Source organism: Phocoena sinus, chromosome 19 (assembly GCF_008692025.1).
Source record: "Phocoena sinus isolate mPhoSin1 chromosome 19, mPhoSin1.pri, whole genome shotgun sequence".
NCBI lineage: Eukaryota > Metazoa > Chordata > Mammalia > Artiodactyla > Phocoenidae > Phocoena > Phocoena sinus.
The window spans coordinates 58,810,899-58,835,319 of record NC_045781.1 but is presented as its reverse complement, the minus strand read 5'-3'; the positions used below and the strand labels follow the sequence as shown (position 1 = coordinate 58,835,319).

The 24,421-nt window shown below is 54.2% G+C and overlaps 1 protein-coding gene across 8 annotated transcripts in view; it reads right to left on the bottom strand.

The window, feature by feature from the left end:
• Positions 1-24,421, bottom strand: part of ACSF3 (acyl-CoA synthetase family member 3) — a 57,989-nt gene that overhangs the window by 19,057 nt on the left and 14,511 nt on the right. For all 8 annotated transcript variants that reach the window (XM_032613527.1, XM_032613531.1, XM_032613528.1 and 5 more), the window contains 3 exons: positions 17,302-17,456; positions 15,581-15,726; positions 8,491-8,603 (listed from right to left, as the gene is read on the bottom strand). In XM_032613527.1, the coding sequence (XP_032469418.1) occupies positions 8,491-8,603; positions 15,581-15,726; positions 17,302-17,456 (414 nt within the window). The remainder of the gene's footprint in view (positions 1-8,490; positions 8,604-15,580; positions 15,727-17,301; positions 17,457-24,421) is intronic.

The window sequence follows — 24,421 nt, the reverse complement described above, 5'->3', positions numbered from 1 at the left end:
CAAAGAAGAAAGGGTAGTCTTTTCAGCAAACAGTATCTGAACAACTGGATATGGAAAAAAATAAGCTCCAACTAAATTTCATACATAATGCAAAAATTCACCAAAATGCACAATAGATGTAAATGTAAACCGTAAAACTATAAAACTTTCGGGAGAAAACCTTTGTGACCTGGAGTTAGAGATAACACCAAAAGCGTGATCCATAAAAGTGAGAGAAAGAGAGAAATTAGACCTCATGAAAATTAAAAACTTCTGCTTTATGAAATACAAGACAATGTAAAGACAAGCCACAAACTAGGAGGAAATATTGGCAAATCAGATATCCGACAAAGAACTCTTGAAACCCAACAGTAAGAAAGTAACCAGAGGGGAAGTGGGCAGAGCAAGAAACACCAGGAATCCAGCTCCCACCTGGACAGCAACTGCACAGGCAGGATCTGTCTGATGTAACTATTTTTGAAACCTGGAGTCTGTTGAAGGCTTGCAACTTCCAGGGGAAGGCTTGGAGGGTAAACTGTGGTTAATTTTGGTCATTTTCAGCTCCTAGCTCTGTAGCAGCTACCACTCCCCCCGCCCCCACAGGCAGCTGTGCATGTATTCCTAGAGCAGCTTGCAGACAGACTGTGGAAGCCAGGGTGGGCAAAACGGACGCAGATCTTCAATAAGATTATGTCAGCAGATTTCTCATCAGAACTTTGGAAGCCAGAAGCAGTGCACCCATATATTCAAAGTACTAAAAGAAAAAAAAGTTGACAAAGAATCCGATATCCACTAAAAATGTTCTTCAAAAATGAGGGAGAAATTAAGACATTTCCAGATAAACAAAAGCTGAGGAAGTCTGTGACCACTAGACCTGCCCTGCAAGAAATGCTCAAATGAGTCCTGCAGGTTAAAAGAAAGCACCTAGTCAGTACACTGAAGTTGTATGGAGAAAGAAAGATCTCAACAGAAGTAAATACACTTACTATGACACATTGTTTTCTACATGATTTAGGAGACTAACACATTAAAAAAATTACGTGTAAAAACTAGTATTACAAACTCTGGTTTGTAACTCCAAATCTTGTTTTCTACATAATTTAGGAGACTAATACATTGAAAAGAATTAACTTATGTTTTAGGGCACAGAATGTATAAAGATGTAATCTTGTGACAGCAACAGCTGAAAGGGGTAAGGACAGAACTGTAAAGCAGCAGAGTTTTTGCATGTTATTAAAGTTAAGCTGGTATAAATCCAAATTAGTGTTAAAATTTTTAGAAAGATAAATGTAATCCTTGTGGCAACCACAAAGAAATTAGCTGGAGAAAATACACAAAAGGAAATGAGAAAGGAATTTAAACATTTCACTACAAAAAATCAACTAAACACGAAAGAAGACAGAAACGTAGGAAATTAGGGACCAAAAAAAGCTATATGGCACATAGAACACAAATAGCAGAAGTAAGTCCATCCTTATCAGTAATTACTTTAAACGTAAATGGATTAAATTCTCCAGTCTAAAGACAGATTGGTGGAATGGATAAAAATCCATGATCCAACGACAGTAGACCCTTGAGCAATGTGGGGGTTATGGGCAGAGACTCACCACACAGTTGAAAATCTGCATATAACTTTACAGTCAGCCCTCTGTATCTGTGGTTCCACATTCATGGATTCAACCAACTGTGGATCGTGTAATACTGTAGTGCATGTTTACTGGAAAAAAAACCCCACATATAAGTGGACCTGTGCAAACAGGGTCAGTTGTATAGCCTGCCTACAAGAAGCTCACTTGAGATCCAGAGACACAGGTGGATGGAAAGTAAAAGGATGGATCGAGATGTTCCTGCAAGTACCAACTGACCAAAACAGACCAGGGTGGCTGTACTATCAGAGAAAACAGACTTTATTCACACACCTAAGGACACACCATCAAAATATACGAAGCAAAAAAACTGACAGAACTGAACGGAGAAATGGGCAGTTCTAACTGAGTGCCATTCTACCTTAGAAATCCACATCCCTGTGTCCTCTTCCTCAGCACTCCCCAGCACTGGGTGCCCTACAGAGACCTCTTATCAGTCACTCTTCTGTCTCAGGGCAGGCATTCTGGGTATTGCACATCACCTGTTCAAGTCACTGTGTGCTTGTGTCCTGACGATACCTACTGTGTGTTCATTTACAGACACGATCACCCAACCCTGTGCTGCGTTCACTCCAGCGCCTGTCGTCTGTGGACCCTCCCTTTATTCCTCCATCATGCTGGACCCGCAGCCAGGTGCGTGCTGACCGCAGGCGAGCAGGCCTGTATGGTGGGCAAGAAGCGGACCAGAGCTCATCCAGCCAGAGAGGACTTCCTGCCCACCTCCAGCACTGAGTCCTAGATTCCTGATTTCATAAGGTAAGAAAAGATATTCACAAGCTTCTTCCAGGCAACTTGCATGAAATGCAAGATACTAACTTTTGAACTCCACAGAACATCTTTTCACGTTTAGCATCTCTGAAATTGGGCTGTGCCTCGCCACGGATGGGACATGGATTTGGCGAACAAGGATGACCACTGTCCACGGACACTGCTCTGCCCCTTCCCGTGACACGCAGACCAGCCCCCGAGCACAGGAGCTGCGGGCATGCAGGCTCTGTGGCCACAGACACGCGGAGCATAGAGTCAGGGTCTTCTGGAACCGAAACCAACTCTTTGAACCGAGTCCCCTCAAGACCCCTCACCTACTCAGCACCATCCCACTCAACACTCCATCTGAGCGTGTTCTTAGGTTCATCTAATACACCCATCATCGGTTCAATGCCACAAAGACACACCTACTCCCCAGTTCTAATTTTTGTACAGATCTGCCAGGGAGTCTCTGGTCTACAGAAAGCAAGTATCAAGAAACTAAGACATGGGACTTCCCTGGCGGTCCAGAGGTTAGGACTTCGCCTTCCAATACAGGGGGTGCGGGTTCCCTGGTCTGGGAGCTAAGATCCCACATGCCTCACAGCCAAAAACCCAAAACAGAAGCAGTACTGTAACAAATGCAATAAAGACTTCAAAAAATGGTCCACTTCAAAAAAACATCTTTAAAATAAAGAAACTAAGACACGTCACCATTTTCTTTATGCCAGAGAAAGACAAGGCATTTTTTCATTTCTTCAGGGAGGGGGAAAGTGAACCACCAATTCGAAGTTCTAATAACAAACAACCTAAAATAGCGTGTAACCATAAACGCTGCCTTCGACTAAAGTCCGTCCTGCGTATCACCAGGTCACAGGCAGAGCCAGGGCGCTGCAGGTTTCTGCCGCCATGCCTCAGAACCACGTGGAGTTACACTACCCGTTCATGGGACTGGGCGGGCAGTCCCCGTACTCTGGGGACCCAGCTTGGGTGCAGGGGGCGAGGCACGCATCCCGAACCCGGACTCCCGGCGACTGCATGGCTTCAGACCACACCTGCCATCCACCCTGCAGAGAAAAGTCTGGCTGCCCTCACAGGGGACCCCGTTCGGGCGCACAGGAACGTCTTGACCCAGGGCACCCACAGCTGACACATGTACTCCTCGTTCGAGGGCCACTCTGTCGTTGGGCGGCCAGGGCCGTGCCCGAGAGCTGCCGGCGTGAGAACACGTGCTTCCTCATCTGAAAGCATCTCAGAGGCGGGAGTTGCTGTAAAGTCCCCGGTGGAACCATGACCCAAGCTCCAAGGAGGGGGAGTTGAGCTGGCAGAAGGTGTGGGAGCCCAGGTGAGGGGGCAGGACCGGGGCAGGGGCAGAACCGGACACACCACAGAGCCTGTCCCCAAAGGCCTGGTGCCTCTTGGGCCGTGGGCCCCGCTCCCAATGCATCCTGATGGGAGGGCTGTGTAGCTCACTGCCCACTGCCCAGCCCCAGGACAGGAGCCGGCCCTCACAACACGGAGGATGAAGCCAACAGAGGGGGCGGGGTAGCTCCAGGGGGACATTAAAAGCACAGTTGGGGGCAGGCAAGCGGCACAGGGGTGCTAAGCGCTCCAGATGCTCACCTGGCACGTCAGGGGGCCTACTGGACCCGCTTTCCCGTGTGAAAGTCTCATTTAGGGTCCTGCCACCTCCTAACAGGCCCTTGGAAAAGAGGTAGTGGACCCACCTCACCCTAAGAGGCAGAAGCACACGGCTGACGACGGGCAGCTGCTTGTCTGAAGTGAGTGCCTTTGTGGGGACAGCACGCCACCACTCATCGCAGGGCAGAGCGTGCCCAGGCCCCGCAGGGCTCCTGTCCCCGTCCCCACCTCCACGGTCCGTGCAGCAATCCATGGTCCATGGCAGCGACAGGGGAAGTGGCGAGAGGGAGCATGGAAGAGGCAGGTGGCGGGGGGAGCACAGGCCCCCACACATCAGCCCACTGTCCAGGGCGGCAGCTTGCACATGGGCCACACAAAGTGATTTTTTTTTTTGCGGTACGCGGGCCTCTCACTGTTGTGGCCTCTCCCGTTGGGGAGCACAGCTTCCGGACGCGCAGGCTCAGTGGCCATGGCTCACGGGCCCAGCCGCTCTGCGGCATGTGGGATCTTCCCGGACCGGGGCACGAACCCTCATCCCCTGCATCGGCAGGCGGACTCGCAGCCACTGCGCCACCAGGGAAGCCCAAGTAACTGATTTTAAGGGGATAAAGGGAAGCGGCGCTCGCTGCCACTGTCCTCCTGCCCCAGCTTGTCCCACACCCCACGTGGGTGTCTGCACCCTCTGCAAGACAAGAGGGTTCCACGTGAGGCCTGGTCACCTCTGCGTCACACGGCAGTGCGGCCCGTATCTGTCAATGGACCCGTCTCTGCTGGCTGGCATCTGGCTCTTCCGTAAGTGAGCAAATTGAAACAATAAATAAAGAGACAACGACACCTCAATAACTAAATTTAAAAAAGAGAGAGAGACCACACCACGTGCTTGCAGAGTTTGCCAGCTGGGAAGAGGGACACACAAAAAGAAGCATCGCAGCAAACAAAGCCCCCACCCCATCCCCAGGGCCTCACGGGAGACGGCAGAGGACACCGTGAAGCTGGAACCACCTCACCGGGGCCAGGGGACCCTCACGCTGTGGGGAGGCTGCCCGCTCTTCCAGCCCCTGACGTCCCGCCGGACAAAGCACAAGACTCAGGAAGTGATGGTTGCAGAGCCGTGGAGGCTGGGGCGCCGGAGTGCCCCCAGGCCGCCGACCACGGAGCACCCAGCGCGGCCAGGGCCCCCGCACGCTGGGAGACACAGATGGGGATCCACAGCAGGAGCCCAGCCATGCTCTGCAGGGTGCGCAGGGGACCCTGACCATACCCAGGACAAGGGAGCATCCCCTGAGCATCAGGCATCCGGCCTCCACAGCCTCCCTCTGTCCTTGCTCTGGGCTGGCAGGAGTGGACCGGATTCTCCCTGCTGCCTGGGAGCACCCCTTGGCCCGGGCACCCTGTGCCTTCACAGGGCTCCTGTCCTCCCCTGGGCCTCCCCTTTGCGGGGCAGACACAGGCCCAAGAGCCCCCTGGTCACCACTCCTGATTCTCGGCGGTCGGTTCCCAGAGAAGCAAGAGCTCTCAGGCTTCAGAGGCGGGGGACCCTGACCGCAGCGCTGCACTGCCTGGTGGGCGCTGTCACCGCTGCTGCGCTTCCTTCCCCAGGCTCCAGCCCAGGGGGCTCCCCACGTGCGGGCTGGAGGAGAGAAGTAAGGAAGGGAGGATGGAGAGGCCCCAGCCACAGACCCCACAGAGAGGTCAGCCCCAGAGAGGCTCTGGCCCACCGCCAGCCCGGCTGCCCCGGCGCAGGCTCAGCGCGCACGCCTGCCACGCCACACACGTCTCCTTGGTCAATGCGCCTGTGCTGACCTTGCGCCTGCCATTCGGGTCAAAGGGCCTGTGACCATCAGGCTTAGGGGGTACTTCCAAGTTCAAGATGTGCCCTCATGACAAGCAAAGAGGACCCTGACCCCAGAGAGCCTGCAGTGGAGGGAGTCGCCACGCGGCGTCATGGGTGGGGGGGGGGGGGGGCGGGGATAGCGGCGGGCAGGCAGTGAGAGGAGGACAGACGCTGCAGGAGCCCATGCTGGCCCGCATGGCGCCCTGACAGAGGGGAAGGGCAAGTGCACCGGGAAAGGGCGTGCGGGCTTTCTGCACACTGGTATTTTTGCAACTTTCCTGTAAGTTTGAAGTGATTTCCAATTAAATGTTAACAAAAACCTTGAACCACACCGCCCGCAGCCCCCCAGATTTCAGAACATGTAAGAGTCCCTGCCCTCCGGACCTGCCGAGCGTGGGGGCGATCAGAAGCGAGTGGATGGGTTTTCGCTGCGAGTCCCCGTCAGGGACAGAGCCAGCACTTTCCAGGCCAGGCGAGCAGCCGGCGTCCTCCTCACTGCCACCGTCAGCAACGGGGAGTGCCCGTGACGTCACAGAAGCCGAGCGCAGGCGCTTCCTCAGCAAGGCCTGAGCCCGGTTCTCCTGCCTTCGGGGCGCACCCCGTCCCAGCCCGTACTGCGCAGCGCGGGGACCCAGGCGGAGGCTCCACGGAGGTCTCGCCTACCTGAGTGTGGAGTCTGGCCTTGCTCCCCTCAAGGGTCCCGGGGGCGGGGCGGTGAGCAATACCCCCAGCCGGGAGGCGGCTCCTGGGGAAAGCCATGGGAGGTGAGGAGTGCCCCTGTCGTGCTCCCGGCAGCGGGGAGGCGGGGGACGGCGGTGGCCTCTGACCAGCCGGGGAGCGAGCCCAGGCCCAGGCCCAGGCCCACCCCCGCCCCCGGGGGCAACCGGCCTGTGATTGCGCTCTCCGCCCCGGGCCGTCATCGGCCATGGAGACGGCTCCATTCTGGACCGTGTGTCTCACTGACCCCTCGACTGAGTTGGAAACGCTCAAGAACACGCCGCCGCGAGCTCCAGGCCTCCTTACCTTCACGTTTATGAGGCCTCGCTTGTGGCCAGCAGATCGTCATCCCTGCCCTGTCTCCACCGCCCCCGAGCCCCCACACCGTGGACCACACGCTTCCTTCTCGGACCGTCAAGATGCTCAGGGCCAGGCTGCCACCTCCTATTCTGAGCGCGTTTCAGTGAGGAAACCCCTACAGCCCCCAGCAGGAGCCGGGTGAGGGGGCGGCTGCTTGCCCCAAGTTGTTAAAGTTCAGTGTGACTGAGGAGGGAGACGCTGTCCACCCGCACCTCCTCTCTGGCACCCTGATGGACCCACATGCCCCGACGCTGCTCTGCTGGGGACCTCCTCCCAAGCGGGGTCCCCGGAACGACACCCAGAACCAGCGGACTGAGCATCCAGCAAGGGGAGGCAGCCCCATTACTGCAGGAGGGCTGGACGCTGGGACAGGTGACTCGGGTGTGAGCACGAGTCCCCGAGAGGCAGGCAGAGAGGACCGCAGGGCACAGGCCAAGAGCCAGAAAAGGACCCTAAGCCATGGGCATGGCTGACGGCCCTGGACCAGCTGGGCTGACGCAAGAGCCCAGGCAGCAGGCAGCCAGGGAGCGAGAGCCATGGCTGGGGACCTTGAGGCCACCCTGAAAGCTGCCCACACAGCGTGGGCGGGAGCAAGGCTGGTCTGGAGGGCCATCACGTGTGGGAGGAGAGGCCGAGGGGGCACGAGCCCAGCAAGGGGGGTCCAGGTGAGAGGTTCTTGAGTAAACGGATACATACTTCTTGGTGTCATTTTTCATAAAATTACAGTAAAAACCACCCAAGTTGCGCCTACGTTCTCGAGCTAAGACATTCAACAACCATCTATTGAACGCTGCCGTTTCCCACTGCAGACCGAGGCCCACAAGGGCAGGGCCTGTCCGCCGCCCCTCCTGGCACAAGTGAGAGGCAGGATCGCTGCTACTTTCAGCTTCTAAAACTTCTCACGGTGACAGAGGTCAAGAGTATGTACATCCGCTGTGAAGAAAACAATCTCTCAAATCAAAATTCCACCTCCAGCAAACCCGAGCCTCTGCTGTGACCCTGACCTCTCGTGACCAGCAGACCTGGGTCACTGAAACGAGACAACAGTCCTCTCTTTCCGTTGACCCCCGGAGCTTAGAACAGCACAGAAAGCAGGGAACAGTGACTTCCCAAGCGGGGAACCTCAATTTACAGCTTCCGTGAATCTGTCCAAATGGGCGACTGCAAGGCTGGGGGCCGGTGACACTGTCGGCGTCCACTCTGAGCGGGTGCCAGCGTCCCGCCAGCGCAGAAGTTTTAACAAGATCCTGCCGACAATGATCTCTGCTTGAACTCGGGCTCTCCTAGCTGAGGCTATCAGGACCCAGCTCAACGTGGCCCAGAGGACAGAGCCCAGGAGGAGCCTGGCTGAGCGCGGGGAGCCCTGCTGGGCCTCACTCTGCTCTGCACCGTCCACACGGCAGGCAATGCCCCCAACACCAGCACCGCCCCGAGTCGAGGCCCGCCAGCGGCGCCGCAGTTCAGGCCCGTCCCCGAGCGGTGGGGACTCACCCTCTGCCATCGGCCTCCTGGGAGGTCGTGGCCGCGTGATGCCCACGTGCCGCCAGAGAGAACACAGGGGCTCACCTTGGTGTCCTCCTCATTCCCCTCTGCGTGGACAACGTAGGGGTAGCCGTCCTTCTGCAGGTTTTCGGACACAATGCGCACCTCGACGCCGGGCAGCGGGGTCCCCACAGAGCCTGCAGGGGGCAGGGAGGCGCGAGGGAAAGAGGCGGTCAGCAGCATTCTGAAGGACAGAGCTGCACACTGAGCTGCTCAGGTCTGCCTGACGTCACGTGCACACACGGAGGTGGGGGGATCCCGCGTGGATGTCACGTGCACACACGTGGGAATCCCGCGTGGACATGACGTGCGCACACAGGGGTCCTGCCCCTTGTCACGTGCACACAGCCGGGCGAAGCGCCAGGAGCCAGAAGCACAGCCTTAGGCGGGACACGCAGAGCAGCAGCCAGGGCTTCGAACGCCCTACAGGGCCTCCAGGTCACTTCGAGAGGGCCGTCCGGTGCCCAGGGCAAGATGCAAGGGCACTTCTATCTCACTGGAGCGCCTGGCTGAGCGGTCAGGGCACCGATGACCGCAGTTTGTCGCTGGCGAGGGACTGGAGTGGGCCAGATGCCAGAGGGTGAGCGGATCCTCACGGCAGGGGTGACGCAGCCAGCGTCCCGGCTCGCTCGTTAGGCGCCCGTGCGTGGCTCAGCGTCTTCACCCCTGTGTGGCTATAATCAACTTTTGAACCTGCAAAGGTTAGGTCAGGTGGTGCCCTGGCCGCAGTGGAGTCCCCGTGGCCACTGTAATGAATACCTGAGGCGGGGCAGAGATTCCAGGGCCAAACGCTTCACTTCAAGGTCTCAGGGCCTTTTTTTTTTTTTTTTTTTTTTTTTTTTTTTGCGGTACGCATGCCTCTCACTGTTGCGGCCTCTCCCGCTGCGGCTCCGGACACGCACGCTCAGCGGCCATGGCTCACGGGCTCAGCCGCTCCGCGGCATGTGGGATCTTCCCGGACCGAAGCACGAACCCGTGTCCCCTGCATCGGCAGACGGACTCCCAACCACTGCGCCACCAGGGAAGCCCCTCAAGGCCTTTATTTTAACTCTTATCAATGAGGACTTGTCACAGGAGAAAAGTTCCGGGAAGCCCACTTGGCAAACTCCACGAGCTGCTTAGTGCTCTGGGATCCACACGCCTGGAAAAGTCTGTGACACAGGGCTCCGCTTGCTAGATGGCGCCGCCCTGTCCTCCTCAGCCTGTCTTCTGTCTGAGGTCCTGGGGGCCGCCCCCGCCGCATCTTCCTCCTCCTTCCTCCCCTCCTTCTGTTTTGCTTCCAAAGATTTAAAAACTACAGTGAAATCCATATATGATGCAGCTATTCATTATAAAGCCTAGGATTCAGGGGCATTCGGCACATTCACGACACGGTCCCATTACCACCTCCATCTAGCTCCAGAACTTTCCACCAGCCCAGAAGGAAACCTGTCCCCGTCAGCTGTCGTATCTTCCCCCCACCCCGGCAACCACTAACCCATTCTCCGTGGACTTGCCCCCTGGATGTTGTGTATGAAAGGAACCGCCAGGCATGTATCCTTCTCTCTTTCTGCTGCGGCCAATGGCTGCACGAGTGCCAGGACGCTCAAGACCGGAGACAGCCTGGAAAAGGAGGTGTTCCACCTCAGCTGCAGACAAGACACGAGGACCAGAGACAAGACCTAGGCTGTGAACGTGAGCTGGGTCCAAGCCCTGCCCTCCTGCAGGCTCTGCAGGACCCGGGGCCAAGGCGGCCACAGTCCCGACACTCGGGATGTGTTTCCCAGCGGACCTCAGCGTCGTAGCTTCCCTCTGGATCTGTCTCCAGTGAAGCGCCTGTCTCAGCCCTGTCGTCTGCGCTGCTCCTCCTTGGACCTCACGTCTGATAAGGACCGGCGGGGCCACAGCTCTGATTGCTTGGTTACAGACCAGGCCCAGGCATCTTGCAGATTTTCCCAGGTCTTCACATCGCTCCCAATTGCTCATATTCCATGGCCAAATGTCAGCAGGCTGACCTAGGATTTAGCCCTCGGGGTGTGTGTAAAAGCCACAGAACAGAAGGTTTAAGGGAAGAAATGGGTTGATAAACTGCAGGAGAGAAAGGCCGTGTGTAAGAGGACATCGGTCGGGCCCACAGGGCTGATGGTCCTTCTTCCTGGCTTCCCAGGCAGTGAGAGGCTTTCTTGCCGTGTGAATCGATTTATCACTTTCTGAGACTGGTCAGGGTGATTCCTTTCGTATGTGGCAGAAGTAAAGCGTTCCATGAACACACCCTGAGCCGTCAGGAGGAACGTGATGATTTCATCAGAAGCCACTGCATTAAGCCAGGTGCAGAATCTTCAGCACGAGCAGACGCCTCGCTCAGGAGTGAAATCTGCTCCTCCTCCCGTTTCTTCTGAGCTCTCGTCCCCGCAGTGCTGTGACGCCTGCTCAGGCCCGAGCCCTCCAGACGGCCACGCCTCCTGACGCGTGCGCCCTGGGGATCCTCGGAGGACGAAAGCCCCTCCATGTCCCTCGTTTCGTGTTTGTAAAAAGACGCTTTAGTCTCCTAAACCTTCCCTGAGATCCAGAGAGCAGACTGAGGCAGTTACTAATTAGAGAAATAGAGGAACACAGACACAAAGAAAAAGCAGTTACCTCACAGCTCAAACGATAAACCGGTCATAAGACAGAGTCGCACATCCTCCTCAAGAGACGCACACACTAAGCTGACGCGCATCTCGGAGTTGTTCCGCGTGAACGGAGGCCCCCACCCGGGTGGAGGATGGTGACTACATGCTGAGACCCCCAGACTCGCTGGAGCCAGAAGGCTGATGACTGATATTCCTGGGACACCACCCTGTTACCTCACCACCAACCAGTCAGAGGGATGTCACACATCCTGCAGCCCTCCCCGCAAATGTCGCCTTTAATAGCCCTTCCCTGAAAGCCATAAGGAGTCTGGGTCCTTTGAGCACCAGCCGCTCGCTCTCCTTTCCTGGATCCTGCACTTTCCTTCACCACAACCCAGGGTCAGTAAATTGGCTCAGTTCAGTAACACTTACAGAAAGGAGGAAGCAGAGGCTCCATCCAGGCGCTGGGAACACAGGGAGATGTGGGGAGATGCTGTGGAGAAGGGAACCCTATGGGATCTGCTGTGGCCTCCAGGGAGGTGAGTGGCTGCCCTCAGTCCCACAGGACTGACAGTCACAGGGGCATGTCCCCACTTACCCACAACTTCTGTACAACTTGGCTGCAAACTGGGGGTCCCTGAGCCCCTCCTGGGATTAAACAGTTTGCTAGAGCGTCTCTCAAAACCCAAGAAAACAGGTCACTTCCTAGAATATCACTTCATTACAAAGGATACAAGGTGGGAACAGCCAGATGGAAGACACACCTCTAGCAAGTATGTGGGTGGGAGGGAGTCTCTAAACTTGCACACTCTCCAGGCACATCACACTCCAACACCAACCCGTGTTCACCAGCCTCGTTTTGGGTTTTTATGAAAGTTCTATTATGCAGGTACAGTTGATTAAATCATTGGCCATTTGTACTTGATTCAACCTCCAGCCCCTCTCCCAACCTAAGGAAGTCAGGACTGTCCACCCTATTCAATGAAACCTGAACCGCTAAGAACATCTATAAAGAAAACACTGACAGGGCTTCCCTGGCGGCGCAGTGGTTAAGAATCCGCCTGCCAACGCAGGGGACACAGGTTCCAGCCCCGGTCCGGGAAGATCCCACATGCAGCGAAGCAACTAAGCCCGTGCACCACAACTACTGAACCCACAAGCCACAACTACTGAAGCCCGCACGCCTAGAGCCGATGCTCTGCAACAAGAGAAGCCTGCGCACCACAGCAAAGAGCAGTCCCTACTCGCGGCAACTACAGAAAGGCTGCGCACAGCAACTAAGACCCAACACAGCCAAAAATAAATAAAAGTTAAATAAATTTATATATAAAAAAAAGAAAACGTTGTCCGAATTACAGCACCACTACCACAACGGTGGCATTAAAATCTCCACAGAAACACCTATGATTTGTTAAAGTTAGGTCTACAAACGGCAAAGACTGCTGTTAGGGCAGGGCAGCTGCTCAGACCCCAGAAGCCCCCGCCCCTACCCCAGTGGGTGGAACAGAGCAGGGTGAACCACGCAGGGCCAGCCTCCTACACCCAACTAGATGGAGTCCCGCCCACACCGCGTGGACGCTGTCCTTCCCACGCCGCGTGACGCTGCCCCTCCCAGGCTGCATGAGGCTGCCCCTCCCACGCAGCGGGACGCAGCCCCTCCCAGACCGCGGGACGCGGCCCCCCCAACGCGTGGCGGGGCCCCGCCCACACAACGTGCACGCTGCCCCGCCCACACCGCGCGACGCGGCCCCTCTGACACTGCGTACACGCTGCCATTCCCACACCGCGAGACGCTGCCACGCCCACACCGCGTGCACGCTGCCCCTCCCAGACCGCATGACACGGCCGTTCCCACAGAGCATAGGTGCGGCCCCTCCCACACCGCGTGATGCAGTCCCTCCCATACCACGGGATGGGGGCCTTCCCACCCCCCGTGACGCTGCCCCTCCTACGCCTAGTGCACGTTGCCCCGCCCACACTTCATGCGCACGGCCCCGCCCACACAACGTGCAGGCTGTCCCGCCCACACTGCATGGCACTGCCCCGCCCACACCGCGTGACGCAGTACCTCCCAGACCGCAGGATGGGGGCCTTCCCACGCCGCCTGACGCTGCCCCACCCACACCACGTGCACACTGCCACGCTCAACCGCGTAATGCAGCCCCTCCCACACCTCGTGATGCTGCCCCTCCCACTCCTCGTGCACGCTGCCCCTCCCACGCCTCTTGCACGCTGCCACGCTCACACCACGTGATGCTGCCCCTCCAACACCGTGTGACGCTGCCCCCCCACGCCTCTTGCACGCTGCCACGCTCACACCACGTGATGCTGCCCCTCCAACACCGTGTGACGCTGCCCCTCCCACGCCTCGTGCACGCTGCCCCCCACACCACGTGACGCGGCCCCCCGCCCACACAACGTGTACACTGCCCCGCCCACACAGCGTGACGCGGCCCCTCCCAGACCGCCTGACACTGCCCCTCCCACACCGTGTGACGCTGCCCCTCCCACGCCACATGCACGCGGCCCTGCCCACACTGTGTGACACGCACCCCACACCGCGTGACACGGGCCCCACACCGCGTGGACGCGGCCTCTGCCACAGCTCGGGACGGGCCCCTCCCACACCCGCAGGGACTGAATGTCCTCCTGGTGTCCACTGGGCAACAGGCTGGCTGCAGTCAGAAGGGCAGGCTGTCCTTCCGCCTCCCTTTAGAACGGTGTCAGCTGTGGCCAGGTGACTTTAATTGTCCTGTGGCTCTGTCCGGCCTCGGTGACGGTGCCTCACTGGGTCCTGGAGCGCCTGTCCGGTAAGCCCTGTATCTGATAGCAACCTCCTATCAGCGCATGTCAGGCCCAGCAGCTCAGGTCACCACCCGGGGCCTCAGCCGAGCAAACAGTATCCTTCAGGCCACGCGCCCCTCCGGGCCGCCAGGGAACCTGTGATGGGCCAGGCTGGCAGGATGTGTCCCCGGAGCAGCCCAGAGTCCCGGCTGGAAGAAGTCCGGCCCAGGAGTCAGGGGCACAGAGGACACAGCCTGATTGCTCCGGAAGCGGTGCTCAGGGACTCACTCCCGGATTCAAGGTTGACGGCTACTTCCTTCATTGTTTCTAAACCAAAGAGCCGGCCGTGCACCCACTGTGAGCCGCCTGCTTCACGGGTGAGAAAAGACCCCGGGCGCTTGGTTCCGCTGTCGAGAAGAGGCCACGCACAGCCACGGCAGAACCCTGAGCCTCGAGAGCTGCAGCCAATTAAGATTCGAGAATTTCTGCCCAGAAGCCTCGGGTTTAGGGCACGGGCGCAGGTCCCTCTGTCCCGGGGCCTTTGCCCCCGCCCGACAGAGGGTGTCCTGGCCCGACAGTGCGAACACTTGCTCCGTCTGTGTGACTTCTCCAAGGCCATCAGAGGGGTAAGACCAGCCCAGTATCGGGGCTGTCGTGTGGACAGTTTGCAGCTTCTTAGAAAGTCGGGCTCACGCCCCCTTCTGACCCAGCAGTTGTACTCTGAGGCGTCTGCCCACGAGATGTAAACACGCATTCGCACCAAACCCTGCATACAGACCTCCACGACAGCCGCCTGGGGGCTGCCCGCGGCTAGACACGACCCAGCGTCCTTCGGTGGCGGACGGGTGAACGCCGAAGGTGCTGCTCGGTACAGGATGTGTCTCACACTCGTCCTGCCAAGTGAGAGAGGCCAGACCCAAAGGCAGGTCCTGGAGGCTGTGCCTCTGTGTCGTTCCAGGAGACGCACAGCTACAGGGAGAGGAACCAGGGACGTGCTCGCCGGCCTGGGGCAGGAGGCGCTGACCGCCAAAGGGGGAAGGTCTGGAGGTGATTCAACTTCGTCTACCCGAGTATGACGGCAGACACACTGAAAACTCACAGACCTGCCCAGCAGGAGGGTGCTTTTTACTGCCGTGCGAGACAAGTGCACACACAGAGGCAAGTACAGGCACACGATGACTTAACGTTTATTTCCAGACGCCTACTGTGTTTTGGACAAGCTGGAGGGTACTGACCGGGAGGGCTAGAAAAGGGCCCAGGACAGAACAGGCTCACGTCTCAGGCCTCAGGCCTGCAGGTTCCCTGTCAGGGACCCGGGACGTGAAGGCTGTTGATGTGGAATGGCCTAGAGAAGGCGGGACAGGAAGACCAAAGGGCAGGAACCCGTCTAGAGCAGCAGACCCTCCAGACGCGTGCAGGTCCCTGAGCACAGGCGGGATGTCCCTCCTCCCTCGCCCCCGACACCTGCCGTCTCTCCCGCTGCCACCGGCCTGTGTGGCTCAGGGCACCTGCATGGGAAACTCTGGGCTGCGGGCGACCTGGTCTGGACGGAAGCAGCCCCCAGCCCGGGAGGGGGGGAGGGGGGCGCCCTGCCAAGCACACGGCGTCTGGGTCACCTGGGAAGGACACTGCCACCCTGAGAACGTGACCGTAGCCCAGCAGGGGAGCATCCTCCACAGAATAGCCCACCCGAGGACCCAGAGCAGAGGGAGGACACGGCTGGCGGGCGCCACTCGTACCTGGCAGGCGAGCTGCGGTCAGGGGGTTGGACAGGGCCATGCCGATCTCCGTCATCCCGTACCTCTCCAGCAGAGTGTGGCCGGTGATGCCCTTCCACTTCTCCAGCACAGGCAGGGGCAGGGCGGCCGAGCCCGAGACCATCACCCTGCCCGGCACAACCACAGGCTCCTGAGCTCTCGGGAGCACATGGCTTCTTCAGCCCGGTGAGAGCCACACGCGCCCAGCACCCCAGTCACCGTCACCCTTTAACTCACGGCTAAAAGTGCAGTTCGGGCTGAAATTTAACTCTGTTCTTTGGAAAGAATCTTGGGTATATTTTAGAAGGCAAATAGGTCTTCACAGGGAAGGGGTAAAGACAGTAAAAGGAAAAGTGATTTGAGGGTCCCTGGTGGCACGCTCTGCAAACAGTCAACGTGCTGTCCACAAACAGCCCCGAAAAGAGCAGTGATAAGAGGAACGCGATGATAGCTTGTCTGCTTTGGGGACAAAACACCACCGGGTCTGAGGCGGAGTGGGGGAGACGGAAGCAGGCAGCCTCCAGGGAGGGGCGCACGGGGGCTCCTCCACGAACACTGCCTGGTGCTGACGGCTCACTGACAACGACATCGATCTGACATGAGAGCCTCGGCATGCGCCATGTCCCGAAAGCACTGTGTGCAGGAAGGAAGGTGCTTCTGCTTGTAGTGGGGGCCGGAGCAACGACCACCCCTGTGCCCCGCCCGGAGGTGCAGGCACAAGGACCCCCCGCCCCCCAGGAGCCCGGCTGCTGAGATCTGAGGGCCTGTCACCCGGAGTCACCCTCACCTCCCCTCTCTGGTCTCACTCTTGCCCTTGGCTCCTGAGATCTGGGTACATTGTGCTACCAGTCCCACTCTTGTCCTGGTGGCTGCGCTTTGGATCCCAGCCCCACCACGGTGCCTCGTGGGAGGCCAGACCAGGGAGGTGCTGGCGTGGCACCCTCAGAAAAGGGCTCTAGTTCCATCAAAACGTCTTTACAGAAAAGGCGCAAAGACTGGTTGAATGGGAGCAGAAGAACAAGATGAAATGCTCGTCTTGGGTAACTGGAAATTCTCTCCAGGAAACGAAGGGCTTTCCTGAGCTCCTCTCAAGGACTAGGAATCAGACGCACAGAGGCCATGAAGCTCGTGGCTGTCCAGCGCCAACTCGCTGCCCTGTTAAAGGCTGTGTCTGCCACAGACACACGTGTCACACCTCTTGGGCGCACGTGTCATCGTGCCTGCGTAGACCTGCCAAACCGCTCACTTCTGTGTGCCCTGCAGATGAAGCGCTTGACCACGAGCAGAGAGGAGCTGCAGTTGGCAGGCTCACGGGAACACGCAGAGCAAACCCCATGCCACCGAAGGGGCCAGACAGCCACACGTCTGTCAGGGAGTGTGTCTGCATGGGGTCAGGGAGGGGGCAGGGCTGAGAGCCAGCAGGTGTGGGGTCAGAAAGGACTTTCCCATCCTCATCCTTCAGACTCTACCGGAAGACAGGCGGACAGACAGAGACAGAGGGACAAAGAGACCCAGAGATAGAACAGAGACACGGATACAGAACACAGGCAGCTGCGCTGGGAGCACAGATACATAGAGAGAGATGTAGATACACATTTTAAAGCAAAGAAAAAATACTGCTTCCTAAAACTTAGTAGAACTGACTCACTAAAAATAAGTTATATTTGGCTTTCTGGATGGGAAGGTGGACTATTTTCGTTTACCTGATTTTTTCTTCACAAACTGCACGCACGAAATCCTGGACATGAGGGTGGGTAAAATGTTTGTCGTAATAATCCATCAACTTGCTGTATATGGTAGGCACTGCCATAAATACATTAATCCGTGGAGTTTCAGAGCTTAAGAACTTTTCCCAAACCTAAAAAGAAAAAAGGAAGCACACAGCAAAAAGATTAGAAGACACACATGCACAGACACGTACGGACCCTCGGTTCCACGACGAGTGCTCTCAGCAGAGGACCCCCCTTTTCTTAAGCATCAGAGAGGCTGTAAGCGGCTCCCGTCTCAAAGGGGGTCTCACTTTGACAGGGTGACACAAGCTCCCGGACCTTCCGTGGAGTCACTGTGCAGGGGACACTGGCGTCTGGCCTCAGGGGTGGCCCGTGAGAAGGAAGAGGACCGGGGGGAGGAGTGGCCCTGGGCCTGGGCACCGGCCTCGGATCTGCCGTCAGGGGAGACGTGGCGCCTCAGACTTTTCCAGCCACGCGGACGAGGGTGGACAGAGCTGCAGGAGGGGCCAGGTAGGCCTGAGCACAGCGTCTGGCAGACGGGCACGCACGCACGGGAAACCGATGGCGTCTGCTGTTTTCTCGGAAGAAGTCATGTGAAGTTTGTATCTTACTCTGTAACGGATGTTTCTCGTTTTAATGTAAAGATGCCTCAAGTTTCTCAGCTTATGCTGAGAACGTGCTCGTGTGTTAGCCCTCATCTTCCGGAGAAGGGGCGCTCTCCGTTCAGCCACCGCATGAGCCCATGGTCAGGGCGGGACGGGGAGCGCGGGGTGCTCAGCACACCCCACACAGACAGCCTTCCCCCTCAAGGTGTCCAAAACGCTGCGGCCGGCCCGGCCTGCCCCAGTCCCTGATCGCACACTTGCAATTACCTCCTCACCACAGCTGCTTGACAGAGCAAAGGCACTCCCCTTTGGGGGGAAAATTACATCGTTCTTTTAAAGACAACCCCGCCCCCATTATAAAGCATGTATGGGGCTTCCCTGGTGGCGCAGTGGTTGGGAGTCCGCCTGCCGATGCAGGGGGCGCGGGTTCGTGCCCCGGTCCGGGAGGATCCCACGTGCCGCCCGTGAGCCGTGGCCGCTGGGCCTGCGCGTCCAGAACCTGTGCTCCGCAGCGGGAGAAGCCACAGCAGTGAGAGGCCCACGAACCGCAGGGAAAAAAAAAAAAGTCATGTATGAAAAGAGAAAAATGTGACCCATAACTAAGAAAAAAGTCAATAGAAGCAGCCCCTCAATACGGATGTTGGAATTCTCATGCAAGGAATTTAAATTAATAAGTAGGTTAAGAGATTCAGAAAAGGTAAATGAAATGGGGGATGATCAAGGATTTCATCAGAGAAGTGGAACTGCAAGAGAACCATTATAAGCTGGAAAGCACATTATGTGAAACTAGGAATTCACTGGGTACGCTGAACAGACTAGATGCAGCAAAGACAGCAGTCAATGGGAATGACCTAAACCGAAGTACAGACAGGAAAGAGGAGAAAGAGAAGAGTGTCACCACGTGTGGGACAAGATGACACACTCTGACCTGTCAGGAAAGACAGACGTGCTTGGTCAGTGGAGACACATCCACGTCCACACATGGGAAGACTCAGTGTCGCTAAGGTGGCAGCTCTCCCCAAACCCCAGCAGCTGTGTTTTCCGGAAATTGACAAGCTGACCCTGCAGTTTACAGGGAAAGGCAGAGGACTCGTAAGAGTCACAACAACAAATGTGAGAAGGAGGGAGGAAGGCGGAGGACGCACGCTTCCTGACCCAAAACTTACTCCAAAGCACCAGCATTCAACGCCGTGTGAGGCTGGCGTAAGATCAGACACACAGACGAACGGAGCAGATGCCCAGAAACAAATCAATATGACGATGGCCAATTGAGTTTGACAGAGGAGCCAAGTCACTTCCATAGGATAATCTTTTCAACAAACTGCGCTGGGACAACTGAATATCGACATCCGAAAGGATGAACTTTCGACCCTTACCGCACCGTACCTAAGAATTAATCCAAAGTGGATCAGAGACCTAAACGTATCAGCTAAAACTATAAAACTTTCAGGAAAAAACATAGGTGAAAATCTTCATGACCTTTGGTTAGGCAAAGATTTCTTAGATACGACAGCAAAAACATGATCTATGAAATTAAAAAACTGATAAAATAGATCTCATCAAAAGTTAAAGCATGCGTGCTTCACAAGATATCATTAAGAAAATGAAAAGACAAGCCCAAATGGGAGAAAATACCTGCAAACCATCTATGTGATAAAGGACAGGATCCAGAATATATAAACGCAATACTAAGAAGACAAATAACCCAATTTACAAATGGGCAAACATCCCAATAGATAGTTCAGCAAAGAAGATACACGGACGCAAATAAGACCATGAAAAAACACTCCCCGTCCTCAGTGATTAGGGAAATGCTAATTTAAACCACAATGACATACCACGTCATATCCACTACAATGACCATAACAATGGTTTTAAAAACCAACAAAACAAAAGTTGGTGAGGATGTGGGGAAACTCACGCACTGCTGATGAGAACGGGGACGAACAGCCACTGGGGGAAAGTGGGGCAGTTTCTTAAAACGTTAACAATAAACATCGCACACCCAGCAATTCTAATCCTACTTATCTACACAAGGTAAATGAGGAGTGTCCACACCAGGATTTGTACGTAAATGTCCACAGCAAAAACTGGAACTGACCCAAATGCCCAATAAATGATAAATGGGTGAACCAAACGTGGCCCAGCCACATGCTGAAGCACTACCCAGGGACCAAAGTGACAAAGTACTAATACACATGCTACAACGTAGACAGAACTCAAAGACGTTCTACAGAGTGAAAGAAGCCAGACCCAAAAGACCACATGTTCTATGACTCCATTTACACACAAAGCCCAGAAAAGGAAACGCTGTGGAGACGGAGGACAGACAGTGGTTCCCAGGGGCTGGGTGTGGGAATAGGGACTGAGATAATAGTTGAACAAATCCTATAAATTTATGTAAAATCACTACATCGTTCATGATAGGTGAATTTTATGGTATGTGAATTACATCTCAATAGCGCTATTTTTAAAAAAGGACAATGCAATGAAAACATTTTCAGTGAAACACAGCTGAGAGAATTTGTCTTCAGCCGAGCTGCACTACAGGGCTTCCCTGGTGACGCAGTGGTTAAGAATCTACCTGCCAGTGCAGGTTCAAGCCCTGGTCCAGGAAGATCCCACGTGCCGCAGAGCAACTAAGCCCGTGCACCACAACTACTGAGCCCACGAGCCACAAGTACTGAGCCCGCGTGCCTAGAGCCCGTGCTCCTCAACAAGAGAAGCCACCGCAATGAGAAGCCCGCACACCACAATGAAGAGTAGCCCCCACTCGCCACAACTAGAGAAAGCCCGCTCGCAGCAACGAGGACCAAATGCAGCCAAAAATAAATAAAATAAAACAAATATATATATTTTTAAGCTGCACTATAAGAACTATCAGGATTAAGGGAAACGACCCAAGAGAGAGACACAGATCTGAAGGAAGAAACGAAGAGCGCCAGCAAAGGGAATATATGGGTGATTTAAAGAAATTTTAAGGACCCCTGACTGTTTAAAACAACAATAGTAGCAGTGTGTCACGAAGATGAAGGAAGGGAATAATAAGAAACAGAAGGAACAGGAATATAAAGCACAGGTGCATTAGAGGAACATCAACACAGTTGGTTCTTAGAAAAGATAATAAAGTTGATAGGCCTCTAAAACAAGAGTGATCAAGAAAAAAGAAAGAAAACATAAACTACCAATATCAGACACCTAAAGGAGACATCACTACGGATCCTAAAGATATTAAAAGGATAATGAGGAGAAATTATAAACTACCCTATGCCAATAAATTTGACAATTTTGATGAAATGGACAATTATTTTTTTTAAAGTACCAAAACCGACACAAGAAACAAAATAGAAAATATTTGAAGTCCTACATCTATTAAAGAAACTGAATCCTTAATTAAAAACCTTCCCAGAAAGGTTGGCCCAGATGGCTTTAATGGAATTGTGTCAAACGCTGAAGGAAAGAATACTTTCAGCCACACAGAAACTTCCAAAGAACAGATAAGGGGAGGAGGGGTGGCTGCCACGCTCCTTTCACAAACGAGCAGAGCTCCCATACAGAAGCCTAACAAGGATGTCACAAGGAAACCACAGACCTGTGTTCCTTGTAAACACAGAAGCAAATGCCTTAACCGAGTATTAGCAAACCAAAGCTAGGAGTATGTGAAAAGGGCAATGCATCACGGCCAGGAAAGTTTACTAAAGGAAATTAGAAATATTCAAAACTTTAATCAGTATAACTAACCACATTAACAGAATAAAGAGGGAGACAAATAAAGGGGGTAACTCTATACAATCAATTCAAGAGGTAAAGAAAACCCATTTGATAATATTCAACCCACCCTATAATTCAACTCTCAGAAAACAATGGATAGGAATGTCCTCAAGCTAATATACGGTATCTGCAAAATACTATAAGTAACATCATACTTAATAGTGAAATATTAATGTTTCTCCAAGATTGAGAATAAGTCAATGATGTCCACCATTACCACTTCCAAATTAGACTCACCAAAATTTAAAATTCTCTTTATCAAAAGACTATTAAAGGGCTTCCCTGGTGGCGCAGTGGTTGAGAGTCTGCCTGCCGATGCAGGGGACGCGGGTTCGTGCCCCGGTCCGGGAAGATCCCACATGCCGCGGAGTGGCTGGGCCCGTGAGCCATGGCTGCTGAGCCTGCGCGTCCGGAGCCTGTGCTCCGCAATGGGAGAGGCCACAACAGTGAGAGGCCTGCATACGCAAAACAAACAAACAAACAAAACAAAAAAAAAAAAAAAAAAAAAAAAAAAAAAAAAAAAAAAAAAAACTATTAAAAAAGTGAAATGAGAAACCAGAGACGGGGGAAAGACTCACAACACGTATTTCTGACAAAGGCCTTTTATCCATAATATATATGGGACACCTACTGATTAGTTATAAAAAGACAACCCAATTTAAAAATGGACAAAAGCCTTGAAGAGGCATTTCATAAAAAGAAAATCTCTGAATGACCAGTAAGCGTATGAAAAGCTCTCAACACGATCACTCATCAGAGAAATGCAAATCTTATGAGGCCAGTGAGGTAGCAGCATTACACACCCACTAGGATGGCTGAAATCTAGAAAGCGCGACTCAGTTGCTAAAGGGTGGGGCACGCTGCAGACAGGAGCATAGGACGGATAAGCACTTGGGAAAGGGCTGGGAGTTTCTTAAAACATTTCACATGCGTGATCCTGTGACCCACTAGTTCTAACCCTGGGTATTTACCCAGAAGAAATGGAAATGTGTGTCTGCAAAAAGACATGTGAGAATGTTCCCAGCAGCTTCATTCATAAAGCCAAAACTGGGAAAAGCCAGATGCCCATGTACAGGAGAAGGGATGACAACTGTGGGTCCTCGGTGATGGAAGGAACTCGCTCGCCGCTTACACACGCAGCACAGATAAGCCTCAAAGGATGCCCAGTGGAAGAAGGGAAACACAAAGCCTACAGACGCTGATCCCATTACATGCAAATTTCAAGAACAGGTCAGCTAACTTATAGTAACAAAGACCAGAAGACGTGGTTGCCCGCAGGGGGGTGACTGGGGGTTGTCACGAAAGAACTTCTGGGGCAATGGGAATGTTTTCTTTCCCAGCCTGGGTGTGGGTTATACAAGTGCAGTCATCAAAACATACTAAACTGTACACTTAGATCTGTGCATTTCACTTCATGGAAACTAAAACTCAATAAAAGGAAACAAAAGCACCCTCACTGAGGTGGCTAGAATCAACAAGACTGACCACAGTAAGTGTGGGTAATGATCTGGAGTAACTAGGACTCTCACACATTGCTGCTGGGAGGATGAAACATGCACCCACTCTGCAGAACTCTTTGGCACTTCCAACCATAATTAAATATACATCCAGCCCAGTGGGTGTCCAGCACCAGCAGGTACAGATCCAAGAGAAATGTCCACAGAAAGATCTTTATGCAAATGCTTATAGCAGCTTTATTCAAAAGATCCCCAAACTTGAAACAATCCAACCTCCTTCAACAGAAGAATGGATAAATTGTGGTGCTTTTATACAAAGGAAGGCAACACAGCAACACAAAAAGAACGAATTACAATTGATGGAACTCAAGAGTAAATCTTAAAATAGTACGATTAACTGAAAAGCACAAAAGGACACATACTATGGGGTCCACGTATATGAAGAGCCTGTGAAACTCAGCTGTGGTGCAGCCCCGACTAGGAGAGAACACTGTGGGCCATGTAAACGTGCTCTGTCTTTATCTGCGTGGTGACTGTCACACAGACACATACTCAGTTTACATACATTTTACTGTATGTAATTTATGCCTCAATTAAATAAAAGAAGCGTGACAACATTCCCCACTTTACAAACCCCGGTGAGTTGACAGCTCTAGGCCATGAGCATCAGCGATGCTGACGTCAGAAGGAGAGGGACAACTGGGCGTTATGTGCCCTGCTGGACAGATACACACACTGCCTGTGAAGTCTCCTCCCTGCCAAAGCAACACAAAACCCTGAACCTCATCACGCCTCTAGACCTAACTACCAACTTTCAAGAAGTATAAGGGATAGTGAGGCATGCTAAACGACACCACAGGGATGTAATCCACAAGATCAGACTGGGGAAAGTCTACAGGACACACAATTTCATAAACAAAAACTGCGAGGAAAAGACTGATGAGAAACTGAGGAAGTAAAACCATGTGCACAAGCAGGGGTCCAGCCGCCGAGAGCAAAGTGCCTGTGAGAATCCCCGGGGCACAGAGACCTCCTGATAGGCCTTCCCGCCCAGCAGTGGCTGTGACCTTGACCAGGCCCTGCAGCTTTCTTGCTATCTTCTCACACCACTGTGTTAATCTGGACAGAATCCCTCAGCTCCCTTCCAAGCTCTGACGTGCAGATTTGCTGGAAATCCTGTGGGGCATCCTACTTCCCACTGGCTTGTTAAAGAAACTCTGTCCGCCAAGTCCGCGCTGGCCTGGCCAGGCTGCTCCCCGA